At 43.4% G+C, this 26,001-nt stretch overlaps 1 protein-coding gene and 1 non-coding gene across 2 annotated transcripts in view; one reads left to right on the plus strand and one right to left on the minus strand.

Moving 5' to 3' along the window:
* Positions 1–20,080, minus strand: part of MICOS10 (mitochondrial contact site and cristae organizing system subunit 10) — a 35,347-nt gene extending 15,267 nt beyond the window's left edge. Inside the window, exon 1 of the mRNA XM_047084547.1 lies at positions 19,942–20,080. Coding sequence (XP_046940503.1) covers positions 19,942–20,005 — 64 coding nt within the window. The 5' untranslated portion in view covers positions 20,006–20,080. The remainder of the gene's footprint in view (positions 1–19,941) is intronic.
* Positions 4,828–4,934, plus strand: LOC124516741 (U6 spliceosomal RNA). The gene has a single exon (XR_006963147.1). It is a non-coding gene; the product is annotated as a U6 spliceosomal RNA (small nuclear RNA).
* Positions 20,081–26,001: the final 5,921 nt, after the last annotated feature.

A 26,001-nucleotide genomic window follows, 5' to 3' on the forward strand; every position in this document is an offset into this window, starting at 1 on the left:
GGCCTTCTGTAAGAAACCAACGTTTTCTCTGCTATTCAAATCCGGCTCTAATAAGGTGCCTAAGACTCTAAGGCTAGGCAATAGCACCCAGCTGACCTCGTATTCCAGTAGCGGCCTACACTCTTTCGTAAAGGCATCATTATTCTACAAAGCCCCACAAGGAAGCCTCCCCAAATCACTGGACTTGCATACATAAAGAAACGAAGAATTCAGTTTTCATAAACTAAGGAAAAAAAAGTCTTCTGAAATAGAAGTTATGAGCTACACTGAATTTCAAGTTGCAGCAGGAACAAGGAGAAAAGTAAGTTGTGGTTTTTCAACAGTCACAGCCAATCTTTTCTGGGAATTTCTAAGATTGGTAGTCTAATGTCAAGGAAATATATGACTAGCGCAGTAACATACCGTTTTGCTTCTAATGAGAGTGGGATATTTATAAACTCGTGAGTTCAGGGTTTGTCATACTTAGGCCTATGCTAAAATGGTTAAAAATAAAAAAAAACCCTACAACAAATGGATTTCAATTTAATCATTTGAGATGATGCCAAGAAAGTAGCAGCTTTCTCAGGAAAGCTTCCTAGTAAAAGGTGAATTATGTTGCTTAAATCATTTGCTTCGGGTAATCATTTAAAATCCAGCAAACAGAAATTGAGTGGTTTACATCTGCAGGTTCTGACAATCAGAAACACTTGTTCTAACTGGTAAACATGTGTCAAAGTAAGTCTACCAATCTGTCAACAATTATGTCAGAGTGTTACAATAATTATAAATTACCCTAAGCATTCTAATGCAGCTTTAAGTTGGATAAAGAAACTTGACGTAAACACAGTAGATTCCAATTCCTCCCATATATGCTGTTATGTATTAATCAACAGTTTTAAAATTCTACCTGAAGGGGCACCTGGGTGGCTCAGTCGCATAAGCGTCCGACTCTTGATTTCAGCTCACGTGATGATCTTGTGGCTGGTGGGATCAAGCCCACGTCGGGTTCTGTGCTGACAGCTCAGAGCCTGCTTGAGATTCTCATTCTCTCTCTCTCTCTCACTCTGCCCTTCCCCTGCTCGTCCACAGGTGTGTGCAAATAAATGTTTAAAAAAATAAATAAAATAAAATCCTACCTGAAGATACACAACTGAAGCAACTCTGGAAATTCTGGACAGTTTTAAACAAACGCTGCAATCTGTCAGCTCTCCCAGCCATGCCTCACACCATTTTGCAACTCAGCTCCCCGTCGTTCATTAACATTGACTCATATCCCTCACACCCCATACTCTTCTCATATGCACGCATGTGGTGTTTTTTTAAGGCCTTTAGAACAATGTACTATGCTTTGTTTAAGGTCATTCTAATGATTGTTTATTCCTTTTCTTTTTTTTCCCTTCATTTCTCACCTCAATTTCAGTTGCTGAAAGAGTACGTGCCTAGAGATGTATGAATATATGACCCGTGTTGTGTGAGTATTAGTCTGAAAGGGCTGTGCCTGGGGAGCCATAGAGAGTAAGCCATAGAGACGTAAGCCTGGGGCAAGGTTTCTCAACTTCAATTCTTTTCCATGTACAATTCTTTGGTGCTCTGCACATCAAAGGATGTTTGGCAGCGTCCCTGTCCCCCACCTTCTAGGTGTCAGCAGCACCCCGACTGCCCCATCCCCCGGTATGGCAACCACACGAGTTTCCAGACGTTGCCCCCAGGGGGTAGAAGGTAGCGGTAAATCACTCCCAGTGGAGAACAAACTGATCTAGGCGGTTACAATCTAGAAAGTGCTTTCACACCCATTTAGATTATTATCTTATCCTGAGCCTCATCACAACCATGTGAGGACTAGCATCCCAAGCGTACAGACGAGGAGGGGCATCTAGCTGGCTCTGTGGGTAGAGCACGCGACTCTCGATCTCAGGGTCATGAGTTTGAGCCCCACACTGGGTGTGGAGCCTACTTTAAAAAAAAAAAGAAAAAGAAGAAGTTTAGAGACGAGGAAATTGAGGCTCTGAGACAGCCAAGCCCACCTGGCTTTTCACCATCCCACAATGCTTCTCCAGCTAACGTCCTTCACCTTCCTCACCCTTACAGTGAAAGGCTTCCCTTCCTTCTCGTCTGCCTTCCTTTCAAAGCAGAAAGCCTTCCTTCCAGAGAAATCTTCTCTGGTAGCCTAGTACATGCAATAGATTAAACTGAAGCTACTATTTGAGGAGTCCAAGCTGCATCTAGACCCTACCTCCTAAACCCATACTTGTCCCAAAGGGGCCCCACAAACTGTAGGGCTCTACAGAGCACATTTTGAAAACTGGTGATAAACGAACTCCCCTGTCTATTCTAACGTAGAAGCTATATGATTTTCATGGCCACCTCTCGGTTAGGGATGGTCTCTAGCTAAAATGGGAACCAGCAACATTCAGGAGAAATCAAGCTCCAAACTAAGTTATGGGTAAGTGGTAGGGGAATGGAGAGGGTGTGTGTTTGGGCCCAGTGTGTGGGTAAATCTGGATGGAGGAGAGAGATCATAGGCTGGGATCAGAAGACCATGAAAGAAGCAGTCTCCTGGACAAATCCGTCCAGTATCCAGAATAGGCAGAAACAGGTTCCAGACAAATTACCCTGTATGAACAGACCCTGGAAAACACATCTCAACCTCCCCAGGCATCAATTTGCTCATCTCTGAAACAAGAGGGTTAAAGAAAGCTAGTGGTTATCAGCACTCCCCACCCCACCTTTTTTGAAAGCAATGAAGTTATCTTCCCAAATAGGTAAACAAAACAGACCACAGCAGAGCTGCTCTGTTGGGGCAAGGGGAGAGGCTGGAGGCCCAACCAGAAAACCACTTGCTTCACGTCCCCTCGTCTTCCTCTCCCTACCTACTCCCACCCAGAGACAACCACTAAGATGCTGTGGAAGACAGTTAAAAACCACTGGACCAAATGAATCCCTAAGGTTCTTGCTGGCTCCAACAACCCATCATTCTTTAAGTTTATGAATTCACGGAGGTTATACAACTGGGGCCTTCCAAAGCAACAATGGGCCCTCACATCCACCATGAGCAAACTCAGTAACAGGTCACCCAACAAGAAACTGCATTAACATATACCAATATATGGGGCGCCTGGGTGGCTCAGTCGGTTAAGCACCCAACTTCATCTCAGGTCATGATCTCATGGTTTGTGAGTTCAAGCCAGGCATCAGGCTCCGTGCTGACAGCTCAGAGCCTGGAGCCTGCTTCAGATTCTGTCTCCCTCACTCTCTGTCCCTCCCCCACTTGTACTCTGTCTCTCGCTCTCTCTCTCTCTTAAAAATGAACATTAAAAAAAATTAACATGGGAATGCAAGCTGGTGCAGCCACTCTGGAAAACAGTATGGAGGTTCCTCAAAAAACTAAAAATAGAACTACTCTACGACCCAGCAATTGCACTACTAGGCATTTATCCACGGGATACAGGTGTGCTGTTTCGAAGGGACACGTGCACCCCCATGTTTATAGCAGCACTATCGACAATAGCCAAAGTATGGAAAGAGCCCAAATGTCCATCGATGGATGAATGGATAAAGAAGATGTGGTATTTATATACAATGGAGTATTACTCAGCAATCAGAAAGAATGAAATCTTGCCATTTGCAACTACATGGATGGAACTGGAGGGTATTATGATAAGTGAAATTAGTCAGTCAGAGAAAGACAAAAATCATACGACTTCACTCATATGAGGACTTTAAGAGACAAAACAGATGAACATAAGGGAAGGGAAACAAAAAGAATATAAAAACAGGGAGGGGGACAAAACAGAAGAGACTCGTAAATATGGAGAACAAACAGAGGGTTGTTGGAGGGGTTGTGGGAGGGGGGACGGGCTAAATGGGTAAGGGGCACTAAGGAATCTACTCCTGAAATCACTGTTGCATTATATGCTAATTTGGATGTAAATTTTAAAAAACAAAAAAATAATAAAAATTAACAAAAAATAGATACCAATATAATTTCAAAGTTGGTGAAAAGCTTAAACAGATTTTCACTTTGAAGGACTAACCTATTAAATATCAAAACTAGACTTCACATATTCATGTAAAGATTATTCATCATTCTCAATTATAGGACCCAAATGAAGTGACTTTAGTTACTAGTTCAGTAAAGTAGCTTTAAAAAAAATTTTTTTGGGGGCGCCTGGGTGGCTTGGTCGGTTAAGCGTCCGATTTCAGCTCAGGTCATGATCTCAGGGTCCGTGAGTTCGAGCCCCGCATTGGGCTCTGTGCTGACAGCTCAGAGCCTTGAGCCTGTTTCAGATTCTGTGTCTCCCTCTCTCTCTGACCCTACCCCATTCATGCTCTGTCTCTCTCTGTCTCAAAAATAAATAAACGTTAAAAAAAATATTTAAAAAAAAAATTTTTTTAAAGATTTTAAGTAATCTCTACAATGCAACATGGGGCTCAAATTTACATTCCCGAGATCAAGAGTCTCATGCTCTACTAACTGAGTCAGCCAGGTAGCCCTAAATAACTTTTTTTTTTTTTTTTGAGAGAGAGAATGTGAGTTGGGGAGAGGGAGAGAGGGGGTGGGAGAGAGGGAGAGAGGGAGAGAGGGAGAGAGAGGGAGAGAGAGGGAGAAGGAGAGGGAGAGGGAGAGGGAGAGGGAGAGAGAGAGAGAGAGAAAGACTCCTAAGCAAGCTCCACGTTCAGCAGAGAGCCCAACTCAAGGCTCAATCCCACGACCCTGGGATCATGACCTGAGCTGAAATCAACAGTCAGATGTTAAACTGGCTGAGCCACCCAGGAGCCCCGCTTTTTTTTTTTTTTTTTTTAACAGAAACTGTTCTCATTTACTTACGTTATAAAAACAGCAAAATTGTGCTCACTTCGGCAGCACATAATACTAAAATTGGAATGATACAGAGATTAGCAAGGCCCCTGTGCAAGGATGACACATGCAAATTCATGAAGCATTCCATATTAAAAAAAAAAAAAAAAACAGCAAAAGTAATGATCCTCCCCACCTAGCATCATCACCATTCTGGAGAGATATTTTGGATTAAGTTTATTGTTTATCATTCCATTTATATAAATAGGATCATATATCATGCATGATGTTTTACAACTTGCTTTTCTCACTTTATAATTACCAAGGACACCTTTCTGTGACAGCACATGTCTTTTAAAAACTTTTTATTGAAATACAACATACATATAGAAACTGCACAATTAAGGACACCACTTGATAGATTTCTAGACTAAACACACCCAAGTCACCAGCAGCCAGAGCAAAGCAAATTACCAACATCTTCAGAAGCCTGCCTGGTCCTCCCTTATCCAAAGCTCTCTATCCAAGGGTAATCATATTCTGACTTCTAATAGTATAGAGCAGTTTTGCCTGCTTTTAAACTTACATAAATGGAATCACACAGTAAGTACTTTAGTCTAACATTTGCGAACAGCTGTGGGGGTCGTTCATTATCATTGCCATAGAGTATTCCATCACATCAATATACCACAATTTACTTATCCACTCCAGTGATGGGCATTTGGGTAGTTTCCAGTCAGTGCTATTATGAACAGTGTTCTATGAACATTCTAGTATAAGACGTCTGATGAACACATGCACGCATGTTTGTTGGGTAGATACCTCGGCGTGAAACTGTTGTGTCACAGGGCAGACACACGGTCAGCTTTAGCAGATACTGCCAGTTTTCCCAAGAGGTTCACTGATCAATACTCCCACAGGCAGAGTCTGAGGGTCCTGGTTGTTTTTATCCTCACCAACACGGAGTACTTTTCATTTTTTTCATTTTCATCTTTTTTGTCTTAAATTACTTTTCGAAGTATAATTTATGCAGAATATACCGCACCTACTTAAAGCGTATGAGTTTGACAAGCATCTACGCCTGTGAAACCGCCACAACCATCGTGAAACCGAACAGTGCTGCCGCCCCTGGAAGTTTTCCTGGTGCCCCTCTGCAGTCCACCCTTCCCTCCACCCTTTGCCCCAGGCAAAACGCTTATCTGCTTTGTCATCACAGATTGCTTTGCATTTTCTAGAAGCGTATGTACAAATGGAAGCAGGTAAATGGAATACAGCACACAGTCTTCTGTGTCTAGCTCCAACAGAATGATTTTGAAAGGTATACGTCTTGCTGTATGTATTAGTACTTGTTCCTTTTACTACCGAATAGTCCACTTTACGGACAGTCTGGATTTTGTTTACCCATTCACCTGCTGATGGACATATGGGTCCTTCCCAGTTTGGGGGCCTCATGAATAAAGCTGCTACGAATATTCATACAGTCACATACATTCACACTTTGTGTGAGCAAACGTTTTCGTTTCTCTTGGGTAAATACCTGGGAGTACAATGACTAGATGGTATGTTTATAAGAAACCACCAGACGGTTTTACAAAGTGGATGCACCAACATACAACCCCATCAACTGTGCACAACTCCAGCTGCTCCACATCCCAGTCAAATTTTAGGGGGTGCTGTCAGCCTTTTTAACTATTTTAACGGGTGTGGAGGCTGATCTATCTCCTCACGATTTTAATTTGCATTTCCCCAATGACCAATGAAGTTGAATATCCTATCATGTGCTTACTTGCAATTAGCATAATAATTTCTTTTGTGAAGATTCTTTTCAAACACTGTACCCATTTTTAAAATGTTTAATGTTTGTTTTTGAGAGAGACAGACAGAACATCAGTGGGGAAGGTGGGGGGGGGGGGGTGACAGGGACACAGAATCCAAAGCAGGCTCCAGGCTTTGAGCTGTCAGCACAGAGTCCAACGTGGGCCTTGAACCCACAAACCATGAAGTTGTGACCTGAGCCGAAGTCGGACACTTAACCGACTGAGCCACCAGGCGCCCCTTTTACCCATTTTCTTAAATGGGCTGTCTTCTTAGTATTGAATTTTAAGAGTTCTTTCTTTATTATGGAAACAGGCCCTTTATCAGATATAATGTATTGCAAATATTTTCTCCGATTCTGTGGCTTGCCTTTTTGTTCTCTTCATGCCGTCTTTCAAAGAGCAAAAGTTTGGGGCGCCTGGGTGGCTCAGTCGGTTGAGTGCCCAACTTTGGCTCAGGTCATGATCTCACCATTCGGGAGTTTGAGCCCCGTGTCAGGTTCTGTGCTGACAGCTCACAGCCTGGAGCCTCCTTTGGATTGTGTCTCCCTCTCTCTCTGCCCCTCCCCTGCCGTGCTCTCTCTTTCTCTCTCAAAAATAAACATAAAAAATTTAAAAAAACAAAACAAAGAGCAAAAGTTTTAGATTTTGACCAAATGCCACATATCATTTTTTTCTTAGTGACTTTTGCTTTTATGACCTAAGAAATCTTTCCAAACTCAAGGTCACAGAGATTTCTTCCCCTATGTTTTCTTCTGGAGGCTTTATAGTTTTACATTTTACATTTAGGTCTGTGATCCTTTTGAGTTAATTTTTATGCACAATAATGAGGTTTATTTTTTTCTCTGGATATGGATATCCAGTTATTCTAGCACATCTGTTGAAAAGATTTTCTTTTTCCCATTAAACTGCCTTGGCATCATCTTTAATTGACCATATATTTACGGGTCTATTTCTGGACACTGATCTAGATGTGTTTCCCTTCTCCAATACCACACTTTGTTTACTGTAGCTTTGTAGTAAGTCTTGATGTCAGGTAATGTTAATTTTCCAACTTTGCTTTTCTTTTTAAAAATTGCCCTGGCTACTTTGGATTGTTTACATTTTAATTTAGATTTAAAAATCAGCTTCTCAATTTCTATAAAAATCTTTGAGCATTGTTTTTCTTGCTAGAAAAAGAGAATATAAACTTCCTCATTGAGTTGCTAGGAGGGTAGAAAAGGGATAATATGTTAGTGTAACAAATACGGTGACACATAACAGGCATTCACTTAATGTTAGCTTCCGCTCTCTTTCCCTCTCTTGGCCTTTAAATAAACAGGATCCAATCTAGCAATGCCCTAACATTTTACTAGTGGGTCAATGGCTGTAGTAAAAATATTACCACACCAAAAGACTTTTATAAGTAAATATTTGTATTTTCACTTGGATTCAACACTGAAATGCACTTGCCAGAGAAAGCAATTCAGCATATTTACTAATAAACGGTTTCAGGCCACATTTTAGGAAAGCATAAAACCACAGCCAGAACAAAAATTTAAATATGTTTTCAAGTTCCATACAGTGCCTAATTACATTATTCTATAATACCAACAGAAAATTCTCCTCTAGCAAGATCACAATGTTCCATTATCCATATTGCTGTCGCAAATGGAAAAAGTATTTTTGCTCTCAAAAACTGTTTAGAAATACATATAGCAAACAAAATATGGTGACCGATTCAACAATTAACATGTACTAATTTGAAGCCCAAACCTACAAACAACCAAAAACCTTTGAAGTATTTTAGTTTAGCCTAAGTGATATCACTCCATGAAATGGAAACATATCAGTTTCCAAACACAGGCTACCAAAAGGCAATTTTTGGTGAACCACCAATACTTTGTGGTAACCCACATTTATCAGATGAACTGATATTTAAAGACAAACAATAATTTGCTCCTTTTTCCATGACCTTACTCAATGGCCTCTTTCGGTACAGCATTTTTTTAAACATGAAAATGGCCTTAAAAAAATAGCCTTAACAATTAATTTCACTACACTTGATCGATTATTGGAGTAATACACAAAATCTGCTGGCTAATTCAAAGGCAAGTCAGCTGCTAAGTCATTTCTGTCCTACTTTCTTAACAAGGAAGAAATAAGGCCAAACCCTTTCTTTTCATGAAGATTACTGCAGGGCAAAAGCAATTTCATCTCTGTTGACTGAGCTGCATATCACCAGAGACCCATCTCCAGACATACCAGAAATTAATAAACTGTAAAATGTTGCTTGGGCTCCCCACCTGTCAAGGGCAAAGCCATTCTCCACTTACATAGGCTTGGCATCACCCTGACTCCTCCTGCTCATGAGCATTTCTGGTTCCATAAATATGACCAATGCATGACACCATGACATCTGTGACATCTGTCGCCGTTCCACTCCTCTGGCCCCATCTTGGTTTTGATTTCCTCTAACTGGACCACCTCATCTTTGGCATGAACTTGCAGTAATATACTAACCGATCTCCTTGCCTTCACCTTGGTCCTTTCTACCTCATTCATCTTTCTGAAATCAGAAATCCAACCATGTCAGTCTTCAGCCCCACATTCCATGGTTTTTCTCAATGCTACGCAAAGAGTTGCCACACAACCCAACAATTCCACTCCTAGACACATACACACCCAAGAGAAACGAAAACATACATTCAGGTAAGAACTTGTACACTTGATCACAGCAGCATTATCCATAATAGCCAAAAAGTATCAACAACGTAAATGTCCATAAACTGGCAATGGATAACCAAAATGTGGTATACCCATACCATAGTATTCTATAACAGAATAAATGGTGTTAATACTAATAGTATTAATATAAATATTATAAATATAAATAGTATTGAATACTAATAAGCAGTATTCAATTTGTTAACTAGAAACAAATTTAGATTCAGTCTAAAATTCTAAATCTAAAATTCAATGCAATCCTTAATCAAAATCCTAAGAAGTTTTCTGCAGAAGTAGAACAACCGATCTAAAATGCACGTGGACTCTCAAGGGACCCTGAAGAGCCAAAATAATCTTGAAAAAGAACAAACCTGCAGGGCCCACACTTCCTAATTTCAAAACTTACTACAAAGCTACAGGAATCAAAACCATGTGGTACTGGCATAAAGACAGACATACAGCTCAATGGGATAAAATAATGAACACAGAAATATACTCTTGCATACATGGTCAAATCACTTTTCACTAGGGTGCCAAGATCATTCAATAGGGAACAGCAGTCTTTTCAACAAACGGTGCAGAGAAAACTGGAGATCCACATGCAAAAGAATGACACTGGATCCTTCCTTATCTGACACTATATGCAAAAATTAACTCAATACACATCAAAGACCTAAATGTAAAAGCTAAAAAACCCTTAGAGAAAAGTCAGGGCAAAAGCTTCACAATATTGGGTTTGGCAATGATTTCTTGGATACGACACTGAAATAACAAAAAATACATATATTAGTCTCTGCCCCCAATTCCTGGCAGAGCTCCTAAATCCCTCAGAATTTCCTGGGTGATAGGAGTGTCTGTTCCAATGAGGCAAATCTCGGAGCTCCTGGATGGCTTCAGGGTGGGAGCTGGTCACGGGAAAGACCAAGCCAAGCCTGGAATTTGCAGCCCCACCCTGCATCCTCTCAGAAGGGAAGAGGGACTGGAAAGTGAGTTAATGACTGATGAGGCCTTCACGATGAAGCTTCTATAAAAATCCCCAAAGTATGGGTTCTGAGAACTTCTAGGTCAGTGAACATATCTACATGCCAGGAGGGTGGCACACCCCAATTCCACAGAAGCAGAAGCTCCTGCACTTTGGACCTCAGGTCCCCAGTCTGTGTGTCTCTTCATCTGGCTGTCCATTCATGGTCTTTAATATCCTTGGTAATAAACTGGTAATCTAGTAAGTAAACTGTTTCCTTGAGTTCTGCCAGCCATTCTAGCAAATTATCAATCTCCAGGAGGGGGTCATGGGAATTGTGATTCGTAGCCAGCCAGCCAGAAGCACAGGCAACAGCGTGGATTTGTGACTGGCATCTGAGGCGGGGGCGGTCTTACGTGACTGAGCCCTAACCCATGGGGTCCAGTGAGTGTCAGAATTGAACTGAATTACAAGACACTCAGCCGGGGTCAGGGAGCCACTTGCTGTGGAAAACCCACACATCAGGTGCCAGGTGTACTGCGAGTGTGGGAATAAAGAAGAAACGGAGTTTTTCCCATTCGGACACCAAAGGCACAGGCAACAAGGGGGAAAGCAGACAAACTGAACTTCACAAAAATGTTTAAACTGTGTGATTCAAAAGACAACATTAACAGAGTTGAAAGACATCCACAGAATGGGAGAAAATATATACCAATCATCTATCTGATAGGTAGTTAATATCCAGAATATATAGAGAGCTCCTAAAACACAACAATAAACCAATTCAAAAATGGACAAAGGACCTGAATAGACATTTTCAAGGACATACAAATGACCAGTAATCACATGAAAAGATGCTCAACATCACTAATCATCAGGGAAATGAAAATCAAAACTACAATGAGATACTAGCTTACACCCATTAGGATGGTTACTATTAAAAAATGAAAAGGGGTGGGGGGAGCCTGAGTGGCTCAGTCGGCTGGGCATCCGACTTCGGCTCAGGTCATGATCCCACAGCTCCTGAGGTCGAGCCCCGCGTTGGGCTCTGTGCTGACAGCTCAGAGCCTAGAGCCTGCTTCTGAGTCTGTGTCTCCTTCTCTCTCTGCCCTTCCCCCAGGTGCTCGTTTTCTCTCTTTCAAAAATAAATATTAAAAAAAAAAAGAAGAAGAAGAAATGGGGGGTGCCTGGGGGCTCCGTCTGTTGAGCATCCAACTCTTGATTTCAGCTCAGGTCATGATCTCATTCATGAGCAGGGTGTGCGTGCGCTCTCTCCCTCAAAATAAATAAATAAACTTTAAAATAAAAAGAAAGGAAGGAAGGAAATAACAAGTGTCAGTGAGGATGTGAAGTAATTGGGACTCTTGTGCAGTACAGGTGGGAATGTAAAATGGTACAGCTGCTGTGGAAAACAGGAGGGCAGATCCTCAAAATGGTAAAAAACAGAATTACAATATGATCCAACAATTCCACTTCCGGGTACATACCCAAGAGAACTGAAAGCAAGGTCAGCTGTATACCCATGTTCATAGCAGCGTTATTCACAACAGTGCCCATCGACAGGTGAATAAGCAAAATGTCATACACACACACACACACACACACACAGTGGAATCTTATTCAGACCTAAAAAGGAAGGAAATTCTGATATATCCTACAACATGGATGAACCTTGAGGGCATCACACAAAGTGAAAGAGACCAGTCTCAAAAAGACAAGGGCTGTATGATTCGATGTATATGAAGTACTTAGAGTAGACAAAATCAGAGACAGAAAGAATGGAGGTTGCCAGGGGCTGGAGGGAGTTGTTGTTAAATGGGTAAAAGGAGTTACAGTTTTACAAAATGAAGAGTTATGGAGATGGATGGTGGCATAACCGCACAACGTTATGAACGTATTGAATATCATTTAATTATACATTTTAAATGGCTCAGATGGTATATTTCATCACAATAAAAAAAATGGGGAAAAAAGGGGAGAGTACCCATAAGGGTATAAGAATTAAATGAGATAGGGGCACCTGAGTGGCTCAGTTAAGTGTCCGACTTTGGTTCAGGTCATGATCTCACGATTCAGGAGTTCGAGCCCCGCATCGGGCTCTATGCTGACAGCTAGGAGCCCGGAGCCTGCTTCGGATTCTGTCTCCCCCTCTCTCTGCCCCTCCCCGGCTCATGCTCTGTCTCTGTCTCTGTCTCTCTCTCTCTCTCCATCTCCCTAAAATAAACATTAAAAAACAAAACAAAACAAAACTTTTTTTTAAAGAATTGAGATAATGTATGTAAAATGTAATGTAAGATGCCAGAATCTGGCACAGTGTCCAATAAATGGTAGCCATTATCATCATTCCCTGAAGAAGTCAAAGCCTCTCTGTCCTCTGGGACACTGCCTGGACAGTTTCCAAGGCCTAGAATACAATTGTCCACCCGGTCCACCTACTAAATGCCAACATATTCTCCAAGATGGAACTCCTTCTTCCAGAAGGTGAGCCAGGGTAAGGCCAGTGCCTACTATCTGTGCACTTCACCCCCCAGGCTTTCCACAAGGCCTGGTATGAAATTGTTTGGGGACATATACATGAATGATTGCTAGTATATATATAAGCTGCAATACTGATCATTAGGCTTCAGTACTACCCACAACAGCAAAATAAAAGCAAACGTGTTATCTATTTTAACTTATGACTGCTATCCTTCATTTACATGCTTGGAGCTAATATTTTTCAAATACAGGTAATATCTTAATCGGCTCTATAGAGAGTATTTCATTTTATCCTTACTCATAACAACCCTCTGAGGAAGGTACTACCATTCTATAGATGAAGAAACTGAGGCACAGATAGGTACTTACTTGTATCTTTCTTTCTTTCTTTCTCCCTTCCTTCCTTCCTTCCTTCCTTCCCTCCCTTCTTTCTTCCTTCCTTCCTTCTTTCCTTCCTTCCTTCCTTCCTTCCTTCCTTCCTTCAAGTAAATTCTACACCCAACGTGGGGCTCAAACTCAGGCCCCCGAGATCAAGAGTCACACACTTTACTGACTGAGCCAGGTGCACACCCCTTAGTATATTGTTTTCTTTCTTTTTTTTTGTTTTGTTTTGTTTTATTTTTTGGTATATTTATTTCTAATGAAAAAAAATCAAGGAAAGGAAAAGTAAACGAATGCGAATGCCCCCATAGTCCACTGAATGGAATACATTCTAAGGGTGCTTGCAAATGTCCATGGCTTGCACTTTTCCTTGCTACTAAGAAAACTAAGATCTCTTTGAGATCTCCCCACCAATTCACAGGTTAGAAGACTAGATATTCCATACTCTGGCCTCACAGTGGGAACGAAACGTGGGGAAAAGGGATACAGTCAATTTTAGAACTTTTCAAGTCACACTAGAGATGCCAGGACCCCCGTGTGAACCCGGGAAGTACCAGAATCAGATGTTCCTCAAAGCTTCCTCAGGCAAACCTGCAACCCTGGCCACTCACACAGACATCAGCTTGGTGTGAGGTCATAGCCTGGCATGCACAGACCTAGCACTTGAGTGAATTATAACAAGGCTCCGGGGGCAGTGGCAGTGCTTCCATGACCCACACTTGCAGGGCTTAGAAATTCTCAAGTCACAGGGAAGTACCTCCCTAAGTCTCATAGCTGGGATTTTCTCATCTGGAATCTTATTTTCCCAGGGAAACAGAAAACATACAACTGCCCATCCGGTCCAGAGTGACGAGCACAAGCTGAGGGCACCAGCTTGTCCCAGAGCTTTCAAGCCCTCTATATTGGCAGGACACAATGCTTTCTATCTTCTTAACAAGAATGTGTGATTTATTCACGTGGGTACACACAAGACAAATTACTCAGTACGTACAAGGAAAACAAACAACACAGCCCGTGAACGGAGTGGAGAAAGAAAACCAGAGCATTCAAGAAATCTGATAAAACTTAAAAATATACCCATAAGGGGCGCCTGGGTGGCTCAGTCTGTGAAGCATCTGACTCTTGGTTTCAGCTCAGGTCATGATCTTGCAGTTCATAGGATCGAGCCCTGAGATGGGCTCTGCGCTGACAGCACAGAGCCTGCTTGGGATATTCTCTCTCCCTCTCTCTCTCTCAAAATAAATAAACTTAAAAAAAAAAAAAAAAAAAAAACAGGGGCGCCTGGGTGGCGCAGTCGGTTAAGCGTCCGACTTCAGCCAGGTCACGATCTCGCGGTCCGTGAGTTCGAGCCCCGCATCGGGCTCTGGGCTGATGGCTCAGAGCCTGGAGCCTGTTTCCGATTCTGTGTCTCTCTCTCTCTCTCGGCCCCTCCCCCACTCGTGCTCTGTCTCTCTCTGTCCCAAAAATAAATAAAAAACGTTGAAAAAAAATTAAAAAAAAAAACACAATAAATCCATAAAATTAGCAAAAAACCATTAATGATGCATTTATATAAAAACTAACGGAATATGGGCCACCTGGGTGGCTCAGTCAGTTGGGCATCCGACTCTTGATTTTGGCTCAGGTCATGATCTCACGGTTTCATGGGTTCAAGCCCCACACTGGGCTCTGCTGACCACCGCAGCCTGCTTAAGATTCTCCCTCTCTCTCTGCCCTTGCCCCAGCTTGAGCTCTGTCTCTCTCAAAATAAAGAAATAAACTTAAAAAAAAAAAGACCTAATGGAACATGCCAATCATAGAATGTAATATTCTTCACTCCTTTTTAATTTCCTGCAATAAGGCTTTGGCACTACGACTTAAACCAACATCACCCTCTACTTGTTCAAATACAAAAGTGCTCTCTGCTTCATGTTTCTTTGCTGACTACTCCCAGGCATCTCTAATACTAGTTTATTATTAAGATCTACTGATAATCATTTATATCCCCAGATGAAATAAAAAGTTGGTAAAAGTCCCAAGATCACAGGGACACATGATCAAAGATGTGAACTGGCAGAAATTCACGTGACATCTACTCTGGCTTTTTAATTTAAATGCTAATTCATTCAGTTAATAAACACACTGAGGAGGAGCAAATATGGGCAGAGAATGTAGTCTGCAAAATTCTCAGCAATACATGTCATTCATTTAACAGTAATTATTGTATGCCTCCTCTAGGCCAGGGGTTAGGGGATCAACAGTGAACAAAAAAAAAAGTCTCTGAGTCTCATGAGTTCACATTCAAGTAAAGAAACAAATCGCAAATTTCAGATGGTGATATGTGCTATTAAGAAAAATCAGTGCTGTGAAGGAGAACAAACAGGGCACTTATTCAACGCGAACAAGTTTATTTAAAAAAAAAAGATACATTAATTTCAAACTTTATGGAGGAACTAGGCAATGCATATGAGTGGCAGGAATAAGAACAGAGGCCAAAGAGAAGGGTAAAAATGTGAGGGGGAGAAAGGAAAAGAAAGGAACAAGAGCTGAAAGAGAGAAACAGATGTGTCAGGAACAATGGCCTATTGTGCCTATTACAGGGAAGCATGTGTTTTGTTTTGTTTTGTTTGATTCATGGGTTCAATATATTAGGTCAAACCATATTAGAAACCACCTACCCTACCGCGCACACAAAATAGATGTTTTAAAACCAAAATTAACAGGGAAAATAAAACTGCGAAGGGCAGGGGAAAGGTATTCGTAAGTAAATATAGCTCTTCCTATAGGACGAAATCATAGGAGACTTTACTGTTGAGGCACTGCCCAAGCTTCAGAGTAAGAGATCCTTGAAGGGCAGTTTGGGGGGTTTTTTTGTTTTTTTGTTTGTTTTGTTTTGTTTTAAGAACTGTCTAAAGTACAAGCTTATGTGCTCTTTAACTCAGACGTATTACCTCTAAGCTAAACACGAGCAATGAAAATAGTCATTCTTTAGCAAACCAGTGAGAAGAGAACAAAAACACTTCAGGTCTAAGGCAGCCAGAGAAGAGCTCACAAAGGGAGCTGTCCATTCACCCTGGCTTCCCTTCCGTCTCGGTCAAGCCAGAGCATGACATTACCAAGATCCAGCTGAAAGCCCATTGTTGGCCCTTCTTCCCTGCATGCATCTGCTATAAAACCTATCTTACTGTAGGCCGCCACTCTGAGTCTCCACCTCTGTTCTGCAGGACCAGGAAGCAAGCAGCCAAAGAGGTTTAGAGTTCCATAACCTCACTGCCTACGGGAACAGGAACCGACACTCACTACAGAGTGTGTGCATCTGCACCGTCTCAAAGATCTCTCAGACTAAAGCCTCCCCACGTGCTTTGGTGCTTCATCCCTCTTACGCCCTTTCTCTAAGTCCCCCTGCTAAAGGGACTGTGCCCTGCAGATCTGAACTCAGTTTCTTCTGCAAAATTAAAGCCTCCTTCTCAACCGCATGATCATTCTCAAACAATTCAACCACCAAAATCACGATCTTTGCTCTCATTGGTCTCTCTCCTGCCACCCCCGTGATCAGTTATGAGTCTTGTTACTTTTTACTTCCAAGTTCTGACCAATGAATCACCCCTTAACCACATTCTAACCTTGGAGTCCTCTTTGCAAGAAATGGAATAAGGCAAGGTTAACCATTTGGAGAGAAAGATGAAGAAAACAGCATTTACTGGGTTCCTACTATGAATCTGGCACTGTTCTAGCCTAGAGGAGGTGGGAATTACTGTCTCCATTTTATAAATGGGGAACAAAGTCTGAAGTTTCTCAAATATACTCATTCCTTTCTGGTCTAACAGTGCAGGCGTTCACTGCTCCACACTCACAGTACCGTTGGCTTCCTCAACTCCTGATCTGTTCTTTATAAAACACTGCCAGAACAATCATACCAAAATTCCATTGATATCACATCAATTCCCTGTTGAGGCAAATGAAATGCCTTCTGCTTCTCCATTTGCCCACTGACTGGCCCGGAACCCAGTAAATATTTGTTGCTTAAAACCACCCCATGATTCTACACCAGCCCAGAACTAATGAGCCCTAGAGGCAGAAAGTAACAAGATTTTTAAGACAGCCTGTGTGGAATACGCAGAATGCATGTGAAAAAGCCAAAGGCAACTCAAAAGCCTTCAAGGCAAAGTGGAATTTCTCTAAGACATTTCACAATTCTGACTCCACCTAAACCACCCTTCTTCAGGGAGGAGGGATGCTGACTTCAGAATAGCTGCGTTCTAACCCCTGCTCCTCCACACCTAGCTTCTTAACCTCTCCACGCTTCAGTGTCCTGCTCTACAAAAGTTCAACTGGGCCTCTGTTCAAATTCCCCCACCCTCCCGGCCTATCCAAGTCCAAGTCATTCTCCAAAGGTCAGGTGAAAGCCCATTGTCCTTGCAAACTCTCGCTGGATGACCTCAGCCCATCACGGCACTTACTTGCTTTATAACAGCTCTACAGCAGAAGGAGCCCGAGTCACTCATTTTAACTTTTATCTGTAATCGTGTATCACTGTGCCCCCATTTAACTGTTTCACCCCTGTATCCCCCACCCCCCACCAGTGTCCCACCTCATGAATGACAGTGAGGCTACTCACTGCCTCAGGTGATCCCGAGCAGCACAACAATATCAATACCAACAGTGATTACGACTACCCTCTGCTGACTGTGGAAGTGCCAGGCACCGGGCTAAGTATCTTATTACTTCACTATCCTTCAATCTTCCTAATCCTTTTAGGTAAATCTGTTTTGGGTTTGTTTTTTTTTAATCTCCATTTCATAGTGAAGGAAGCGAGCCTACCCAAAGCTACAAAAGTAGAGGATGGGGGTGAAGGGCGAGAGTTGGTAATTTCCAACTCAGCTGTCTGCCTCCCCCTCTTAACTACTGCCATCATACTGTGTAATACTTCCTGTGGCTTGGTATTTATTTATTTATTTATTTATTTATTTATTTATTTAGAGGAAGAGAGAGAGAGAGAGAGTGCGTCTAAGCTGGGAAGGGACAGAGAGAGAGAGGTAGAGAGAGAATTCCAAGCAGGCTCCGTGCTGTCTGCACAGAGCCCAACTCAGGGCTCGATCCCGGGAACTGGGAGATCATCACCTGAGCTGAGATCAAGAATTGGACACGTACGGGGCGCCTGGGTGGCGCAGTCGGTTAAGCGTCCGACTTCAGCCAGGTCACGATTTCGCGGTCCGTGAGTTCGAGCCCCGCGTCGGGCTCTGGGCTGATGGCTCGGAGCCTGGAGCCTGGAGCCTGTTTCCGATTCTGTGTCTCCTTCTCTCTCTGCCCCTCCCCCGTTCATGCTCTGTCTCTCTCTGTCCCAAAAATAAAATAAAAACGTTGAAAAAAAAAATTTTTTTAATAAAAAAAGAAAAAAAAGAATTGGATACGTAACCCACTAAGCCACCCACACACCTCCCGTATTGTGGCCATATGATATCCACGGTTACATCTTCGCCCCTAAATGTGAGCTGTTTACAATCACAAAAACTGTATTTCTTGGCTCACTTACAGAATAACTCATTCTTCAGTGGTTCATACTCAAGCCTTTACTTAGACTAACTCGCAGTCTTAATAACTCTGTGAGATAGTAATAATTACTACTGTCCATTTACAAATGAGGAAACAAGAGGGCGAGAGGGTTAAACAACTTGCCCCAAATCACACAGCTGGTAAGTAAATTGAAGGGTGAAGTGACAGCTTTGATCAAGTAAGTAGTACTCCACTTAACTTATTCTCAACAATGTTTATTAAGCACTGGAAAACCTAGAAAGGGGCAGGAGATACAGCAATGAATAAACCAGAAAGCATCTCTGTTCTCATGGTGCTTATAATCTTAAATCTCTTTCAACATTTTCATTCAATGGGCACAATCTTAAATCCTCTTAAATTTTCCAAACAAAAATATCATATCTGGATAATAAGAATTAGTATCAAAGAGCGAGCATGAGGCTTGAAGCCAGAAAACCTGGGTTAAGTTTCCAACTTTGCTACTTATTAGAAACTTTGTCATTTATTAGACCCTGGACCAATTCGTTCACCTGCCTCCCCGTTTCACTACCGGTGTGAGATAATGTATTAAGTTGCGCACCGAGCGCAGTGTCTGGCACTTAGTACACGCTCAATAAATTAGCTTCCGTCTTTCCCGTCCCCTCCAAGCAGTGACTTCATAATCTGTGTCGTCACTGAGCACATGTTAACAGGCTCCGCGTAGTTACATCGAGAACCAAGAAGTGTCCAATCTCTTATTTCCCTGGGCTATTCTCATTCCAGATCACTATGTCTCCAATTTCAGGGCGCAGACTACTCTGATGCCAGTAAATCAGATAATCAAATAAATACAACTCGGGAATGACAGCAACTCCCGTGAGGGCCTGTCGGTGTCTATAAAACGCTCCCCATGACCTTCTTTAGAAGGCACTTGTCTCGGCAGGACAGCATTGTGACCCTGACCCGGCTCCACTCCCCGTGCGGGAGATGCGGCCCCCGAGGAGAATTTCCAGCCTCCGGCACGTGGTTGTGCCCTTACTCGATGAGCTCTGGCACCTCTCCGGCCACCTGCCAGCCCGACCGTCCCCTATTCCCTCGGGGCTGCGGCTCCTCCCCTCCCACCTCGCGCGGACGCCCAGGGTCCTCCGGCCGGGGCCCCCGCCGCCCGAGTGACCCCCCCGCCCGGCTCGGGCAGCTCGCCTTGGCCGGAGGGGCTGGACCAGGCCGGTCGGCCTGACCTCCCCAGGGGCTTCCCTCCCGCTCTCCTGGTCAGCGGGGCCTGGAGCCGGCCGCTCCGCTCCGGGAGGGGCCTGCAGGGGCGAGAGGCTTCTCACCTATCTTCACGACCGCATCCGCCATGCACCGGTCCCACTTCCTGCCGAGCTCGGAGTCCGACATGTTCCCCACCCGCAGCTCCCACTTTCCTTAAGGTCGGGCCCCGCGCTTCGATTCCAGGCAAGTCTCGCGAGAGCCGGCCTCGGCCTCCAGGCCCGGAAGGCCGGCCCCGGCCTGCCACATATCGCGAGATAACCTGAATGCTTCCGCCCCTTCCGGGTTGTTGTTTTTTTTTTCCCAGTTGGTCGTCAAGGTGACGGGTTGCCTGGAGGCCCGAGGTGACCCTGACCTTGGAGCCGCGCCTACCTGAGGGCTGGGAGGCTGACAGGCTTCCCAGGCTGCATCCCGAGCCCTGTCGGGAAGGCCCTTCCTCCGCACCAGCTCCCGACGTCGGCCCTGGAATTTCCCAGGGCAAGTGAGGGCACAGCGCTTGGTTTCTTCATTCACTTTTTCTACTCCCTCATTCACTGTTTATTGCAGTGGGACTGCCGCCTGCACCACTAACACGGAGACTGTTCTGGCATAGGTCACCTAGGCCAGATGGAACGGATGCTTTGGAACCTTTCTCTATACAGCACTGGGCACAACTGCGCCCTCCTTCCTGGTCCTCCTTGTCTGCGTCTTCTCCTTATTCATTCGGACTCCCAGGTTCTGCTCCGGACTCTCCTCATTAGGTGTCCTTCCAGCTTTTTCTCTGCCAGCTGCTTAAAGAGTGTTGGTTCCAAGAAGCACATCCGTCCACCTTGCTGTCTACATACTCTCCCTGAGAATTGCAACCACTGTCAAATTCTGTTTCCGGATCAAATGTCCACCACAAGCCTCCTTTTCATAATTTAGCCTCCTTGCTGGTGTCGTTGATTTTAGACTTTCTTTCCCCTTTGCACCCCCCATCCTACCACAAATACAAATTTGACCATATTAGTCCTCTGATTTGAAGCTGTCAATGACTTCTATTCACCTGCTGAATATATCCGAGACTCAAGAAGTTCATTCTAGGAAGCCTACATTAAAACCTTAGAGTCACCCTTCATCTACTAATAGAGCTTAGAACCCCCTCTGTTTTCTTATTATCAAAGCAGCTTGCCTACCCTATAGAATTCTCTACATGCTATTGAAACATCCTCTCTCTCTCTCTCTCTCTCTCTCTTTGAGTTTATTTTGAGAAGGAGTGCAAGCTGGGGAGGGGCAGAGGGAGAGAGAGAGAGAGAGAGAGAGAGAATGAATCCCAAACAGACTGCAGCTGTCAGCATGGAGCCCCACTCGGGGCTCAACCCCAGGAACTGTGAGATCATGACCTGAGCCAAAATCAAGAGCGGGACACTTCACTGACTGAGCCACCCAGGTGCCCCAAAACATCTCTTTATAGACGTTTGTGTCTGCCAATAAACTAGAAGCTCATTAAGAGCCTGAGCTGCCCCTCTCCATCTGCACACTCCCTGTTCAGAGCACAATGCCATGGGCAGTAGGATCTTCTATGAAGTGCTTGGTAAACTGAATTGAATTCATTCACCCATTAATTTATTCATTTATTCTTGGCAACTTTAACAGCAGAACTGCTGTACCAGTCCTTGCTGTGACAAAGCCCCTTCCTTCAGGAAGCCTTCCTCCATGACCACTTCTCTAACTCTCATCCGAGCTACATATCAGATTGTGTTGTAATTCTTTGCTTATCTCTTGACTGTGAGCTCTTTGGGAATGAGGGCTGTGTCATTTCTGTATCCACAATGCCTAGCAGAGGGCCTGATATATATTGCATCCTCAATAAATGCTTTTTGAATGGATGTAAGAATGAATAAATGTATAAATGAATGGTTGATTGATTGAATGAATTAGAGTAAAAAACTCTCTTGCGGCACCTGGCTGGCTCAGTCAATCAAGCCTACAACTCTTGATCTCAGGATCATGAGTTCAGGTCCCGACATTGGGTGTGGAGCCTAGTTAACCAAACAAACAAGCAATAAAAAACAAAACCAAAAAACCCTCTCTGTTCCGGGGAAATGGTATAGTATAGCATTCGTGTTGAAAAAGAAAAAAAATTAACGTCACTAAATACCTATGATCCGTCCCAAATAGCACCAGGCATCTCATATAATTTCATTTATCCTCACAGCAGGTCGAAATGACTACCTTCATTTTCCCAAATTTGGAAACTGAGTCTCAGAGAAGAAATGTGGGAGATTCACAAGGCTGTGCATTGTGTACATTTAGAAACTGACAGAGGCATTTTTATTGGATTCAAGAGAGTTGTAAACTTTTGTAGAAGGCAGAGAGCAACTTACAAAAGCAATCAGAGGCAGATGGTATAGCCTGAATTCTGGAGCCAGGCTGTCTGAGTTCAGATCCCAGCTTTGCCGTTTCCTAGCCTTCTATCTATTACTCTCTCTTTCCACGGTTCCTTTACCAACACAATATTTCGTTCACTGCTGTAGCCCCACCCCTAGAACATTATCTGACACATTTGCTTGATAAATACATGTTGGTTGAATGAATAAAATAAATAAAAATCTGGAGTTTTTATAGCTCTTGGAGAACAAAGACCAATACAAGTGTGGAACATACATATTTTTAAAAAACAGCAATACATTCATTATAAGCAAGCATATTTGAAATGATTAAAAGTAGATTCCCTGGGTGAAATGAGCCTAGGCGGCTCAGTCAGTTCAACGTCCAACTCTTGGTTTCAGCTCAGGTCGTGATCTCACAGTCCGTGAGACGGAGTCCCGCATCGGGCTCTGAGCTGACCGTGAGGAGCCTGCTGGGATTCTCTCTCTGTCCCACCCCCTTCTCTCCCAAAATAAATAAATAAACATTAAAAAAAATAAATTTGCCAATGCTGGAGAACGGGGTTACAAACATGGAACAGGATAACCCTTGCAAGAACTCTTTGCTATTGGATTAGAATTGAATGTGTCAGAATGAACTCATGTTTAATTTAATAGAGATAGATATAAATGTGTGTGTGTGTGTGTGTGTGTGTGTGTGTGTGTGTGTGTGTGTTTCCTGATCTTGTCTGCTGAGAGAGCCTAAAAGCAACAACACACATCAGTAGCAATAAGCAAGCCTAGCTCTTGGCTTCTAAATACCATTCTTGGGGCACCTGGGTGGCTCAGTCAGTCAAGCATCATGCTCTGGATTTCGGCTCAGATCATGAGCTCTTCGTTCATGGGTTCGAGCCCCACTTCAGGCTCTGCACTGACAGCACAGAGCCTGCTTGGGAAAACAAACAAACAAACAAACAAACAAATAAATACCATTCTGTACTTAAGGGACCTAGGACTCCTTAGAAAACTGACTAAGACTCCAGGGCTGGAGCAGGGAAAATATGAGATGATCCTGGAACAACATCTTGTTTCACAAACACAAAGTAAGGAGGTCTTCAAAGGGTAACAACGTCATGACAAAATGTTTTAATAACTACAAACTACAAGTGCTTGGTTCCTAACGGGCACTCGGCTAGGACTCCTCCCAACCACATGAAACAAGTTTCCCAAAGATGAAGTTTGTACTTCAGATGGGTAAAGACAGTGTCTTAGAATAAAGTGATTTCACAGCAAGAGAGTCAGCATCTTTTTACACTGAATAGAAGACAAATAAAAAAAGCGAAAACTGTCACTTAGGCACACTAGATTTCACCCTCAACTGGTTACTCAACTAAACATAAGCTCTTTGTTTAGTTTACTAGGTTGTAAATCCAGCTTCATTAACAACGCGGATTAGAATATTTTACAGCACAGCACCTGCATAAATAAAGGTCCTTTTTAGATTCCAGTAGGTTTTTTTCAATTTCCCTGTAATTAAAAGTGAACTTTCTTACAAGGAGATTCACACGCTTTTGTTTCAAGTCTCCCCTCTCCAAGACGGGTTGGTTTTGCCCCTTTAAAAGGTGATGTGTCCAGAGCTCAACAGCACAGCTACTAAGTAGCTTCTTTGTCTAGTTCCAAAGCCCAGGAGCTCTTCCCCCATATTTTACATGTGTTTGTGTGGAATGTAACAAGCACACAGAAAAGTGCTGAAAGCATAAATGCCACGTAACAAATAAACTGTTGTAAAAGGAACATTCTAGCACCTCAGAAGCCAACTCCTGGGTGAGCCCTTTGCCAGATCACATCCCTTACCTCCCTACAAGCATAGGACTATCCTGACTTGTACGTCATTCATTTCCTTGCTTTTCTTTAAGTGTTGTCATCTGATCCTACATCCTTAAAACACACGGTTTAATTTTGCCTAGTTTGGAACTTGATATAAACGGAATCTCGCTTTACGGTATTGGCTTCTTTTGTTCATTAGTATGCTTTAAGATTCATCTGTTTTTTTTTTAACATTTATTTATTTTTGGGACAGAGAGAGAGCATGAGCAGGGGAGGGTCAGAGAGAGAGGGAGACACAGAATCCGAAACAGGCTCCAGGCTCTATGCTGTCAGCCCAGAGCCCAACGTGGGGCTCAAACTCACGGACCGCAAGATCATGACCTGAGCCGAAGTCGGATGCCCAACCGACTGAGCCACGCAGGCGCCCTGAGATTCATCTGTGTTGTGTGTACATAATTGATTCATTACTATACAGTATTCCATTATATTCTACAGAAAACATGATAGTCCAACCCCTTTGAGATACAGCAAAAGCAGCCCCATGGATATTTAGTTGTTTCCACTTGGGGATTATTACCAAAAAAGCATCTTATTCTTGCACATGTGTCCTGATGCGCACTGTCATATTTTTGTAGCACATGTAACCAAGGAAGGCACTAGAGTGTGCTTATCTCCAGCTTTACGAGACACTGACACCTTTATCCCAAAGTGATCGCACCAGTTTCCATCCTCCCCAACAGTTGATTTGTGATTACACTCTAAAATTGTTGCCCATCTTGTAGGTGTGCAGCGACATCTCACTGGGACAATCCTTGCTTCTTCAAGTGATGAAGCTACTCAATCATGTGTTCTGAACACATGCTATAGCAGGAGTGGGGGGTTCAAACGGCATGAAAGGGTCCCAGAAAGAGGAGAAGATGACAAAGACATTTTGCAAACTTAATGCTTTGCAAAGAAGCAGGTGGGGTGCCCGGGAGGCTCGGGCCATTAAGCATCCAACTCTTGGTTTGGGCTCAGGTCATGATCTCATGGTCATGTGTTCGAGCCACAGGTCAGGCAGCTTTTAGTTTTAAAGTTTTAAATAAACTTTTTAAAAAAGAAAAAGAAGAAAGAAGCAGGTGTACTGTACCGTCCCCCCAAATTCATGTCCTTCCTGAAACCTCAGGATACGACCTTATTTGGAAATAGGGTCACTGAAGATGTTACTAGTTAAGATTAGATCATAAAGGGAACCCTAAATCCAAAATGACTAGTGTCCTCATAAGAGGAGAAGAAATATAGGGCTGACTAGGTGGCTCAGTCAGTTAAGCGTCTGACTTCAGCTCAGGCCATGATCTCGAAGTTCATGGGTTCAAGCCCCCACATCAGGCTCTGTGCTGACAGCTCAGAGCCTGGAGCCTGCTTTGGATTCTGTGTCTCCCTCTCTCTCTCGGCCTCTCCCACACTTGCGCTCTCTTTCTCTCTCTCTCTCTCTCTCTCTCTCTCTCAGAAATAAATAAACATTAAAAACAAGAAAAGAGGAGAAGAAATACGGACACAAACAGACACGGGGACGATGGCCGAGTGACGATGAAGGCAGAGATTGGACTTATGTGGCAGCAAGCCAAGGGACGCCAAGGACTGCTAGCCATCACTGGAAACTGGAAGACAGGCATGGAATCTTCTCCCTCTGAGCCACCAAGAAGAAGTCAACCCTGCAGACACCTTGATTTTGGACTTCTAGCCTCTAGCACTGAGAATAATAGTGCTGTTGTTTTAAGCCACCCAGTCTGAGATACTTTGTTACGGTAACTGCGAGAAACTAAGCTCACGGGGAACGCGCTAGACGGGGAACGCACTAGACGGGAAATCGTGAGCTGGCTCCCAGTCTATGCCGCTGGAAGTCGCGAGCTGGCTCCCAGTCTATGCCGCTGGAAGTCGCGAGCTGGCTCCCAGTCTATGCCGCTGGAAGTCGCGAGCTGGATCCCAGTC

The sequence above is a fragment of the Lynx rufus genome, unplaced genomic scaffold, assembly GCF_022079265.1.
Source record: "Lynx rufus isolate CCGP_SWC_20201006 ecotype Redwood Valley unplaced genomic scaffold, mLynRuf1.p SCAF_2, whole genome shotgun sequence".
Classification (NCBI taxonomy): Eukaryota; Metazoa; Chordata; class Mammalia; order Carnivora; family Felidae; genus Lynx; species Lynx rufus.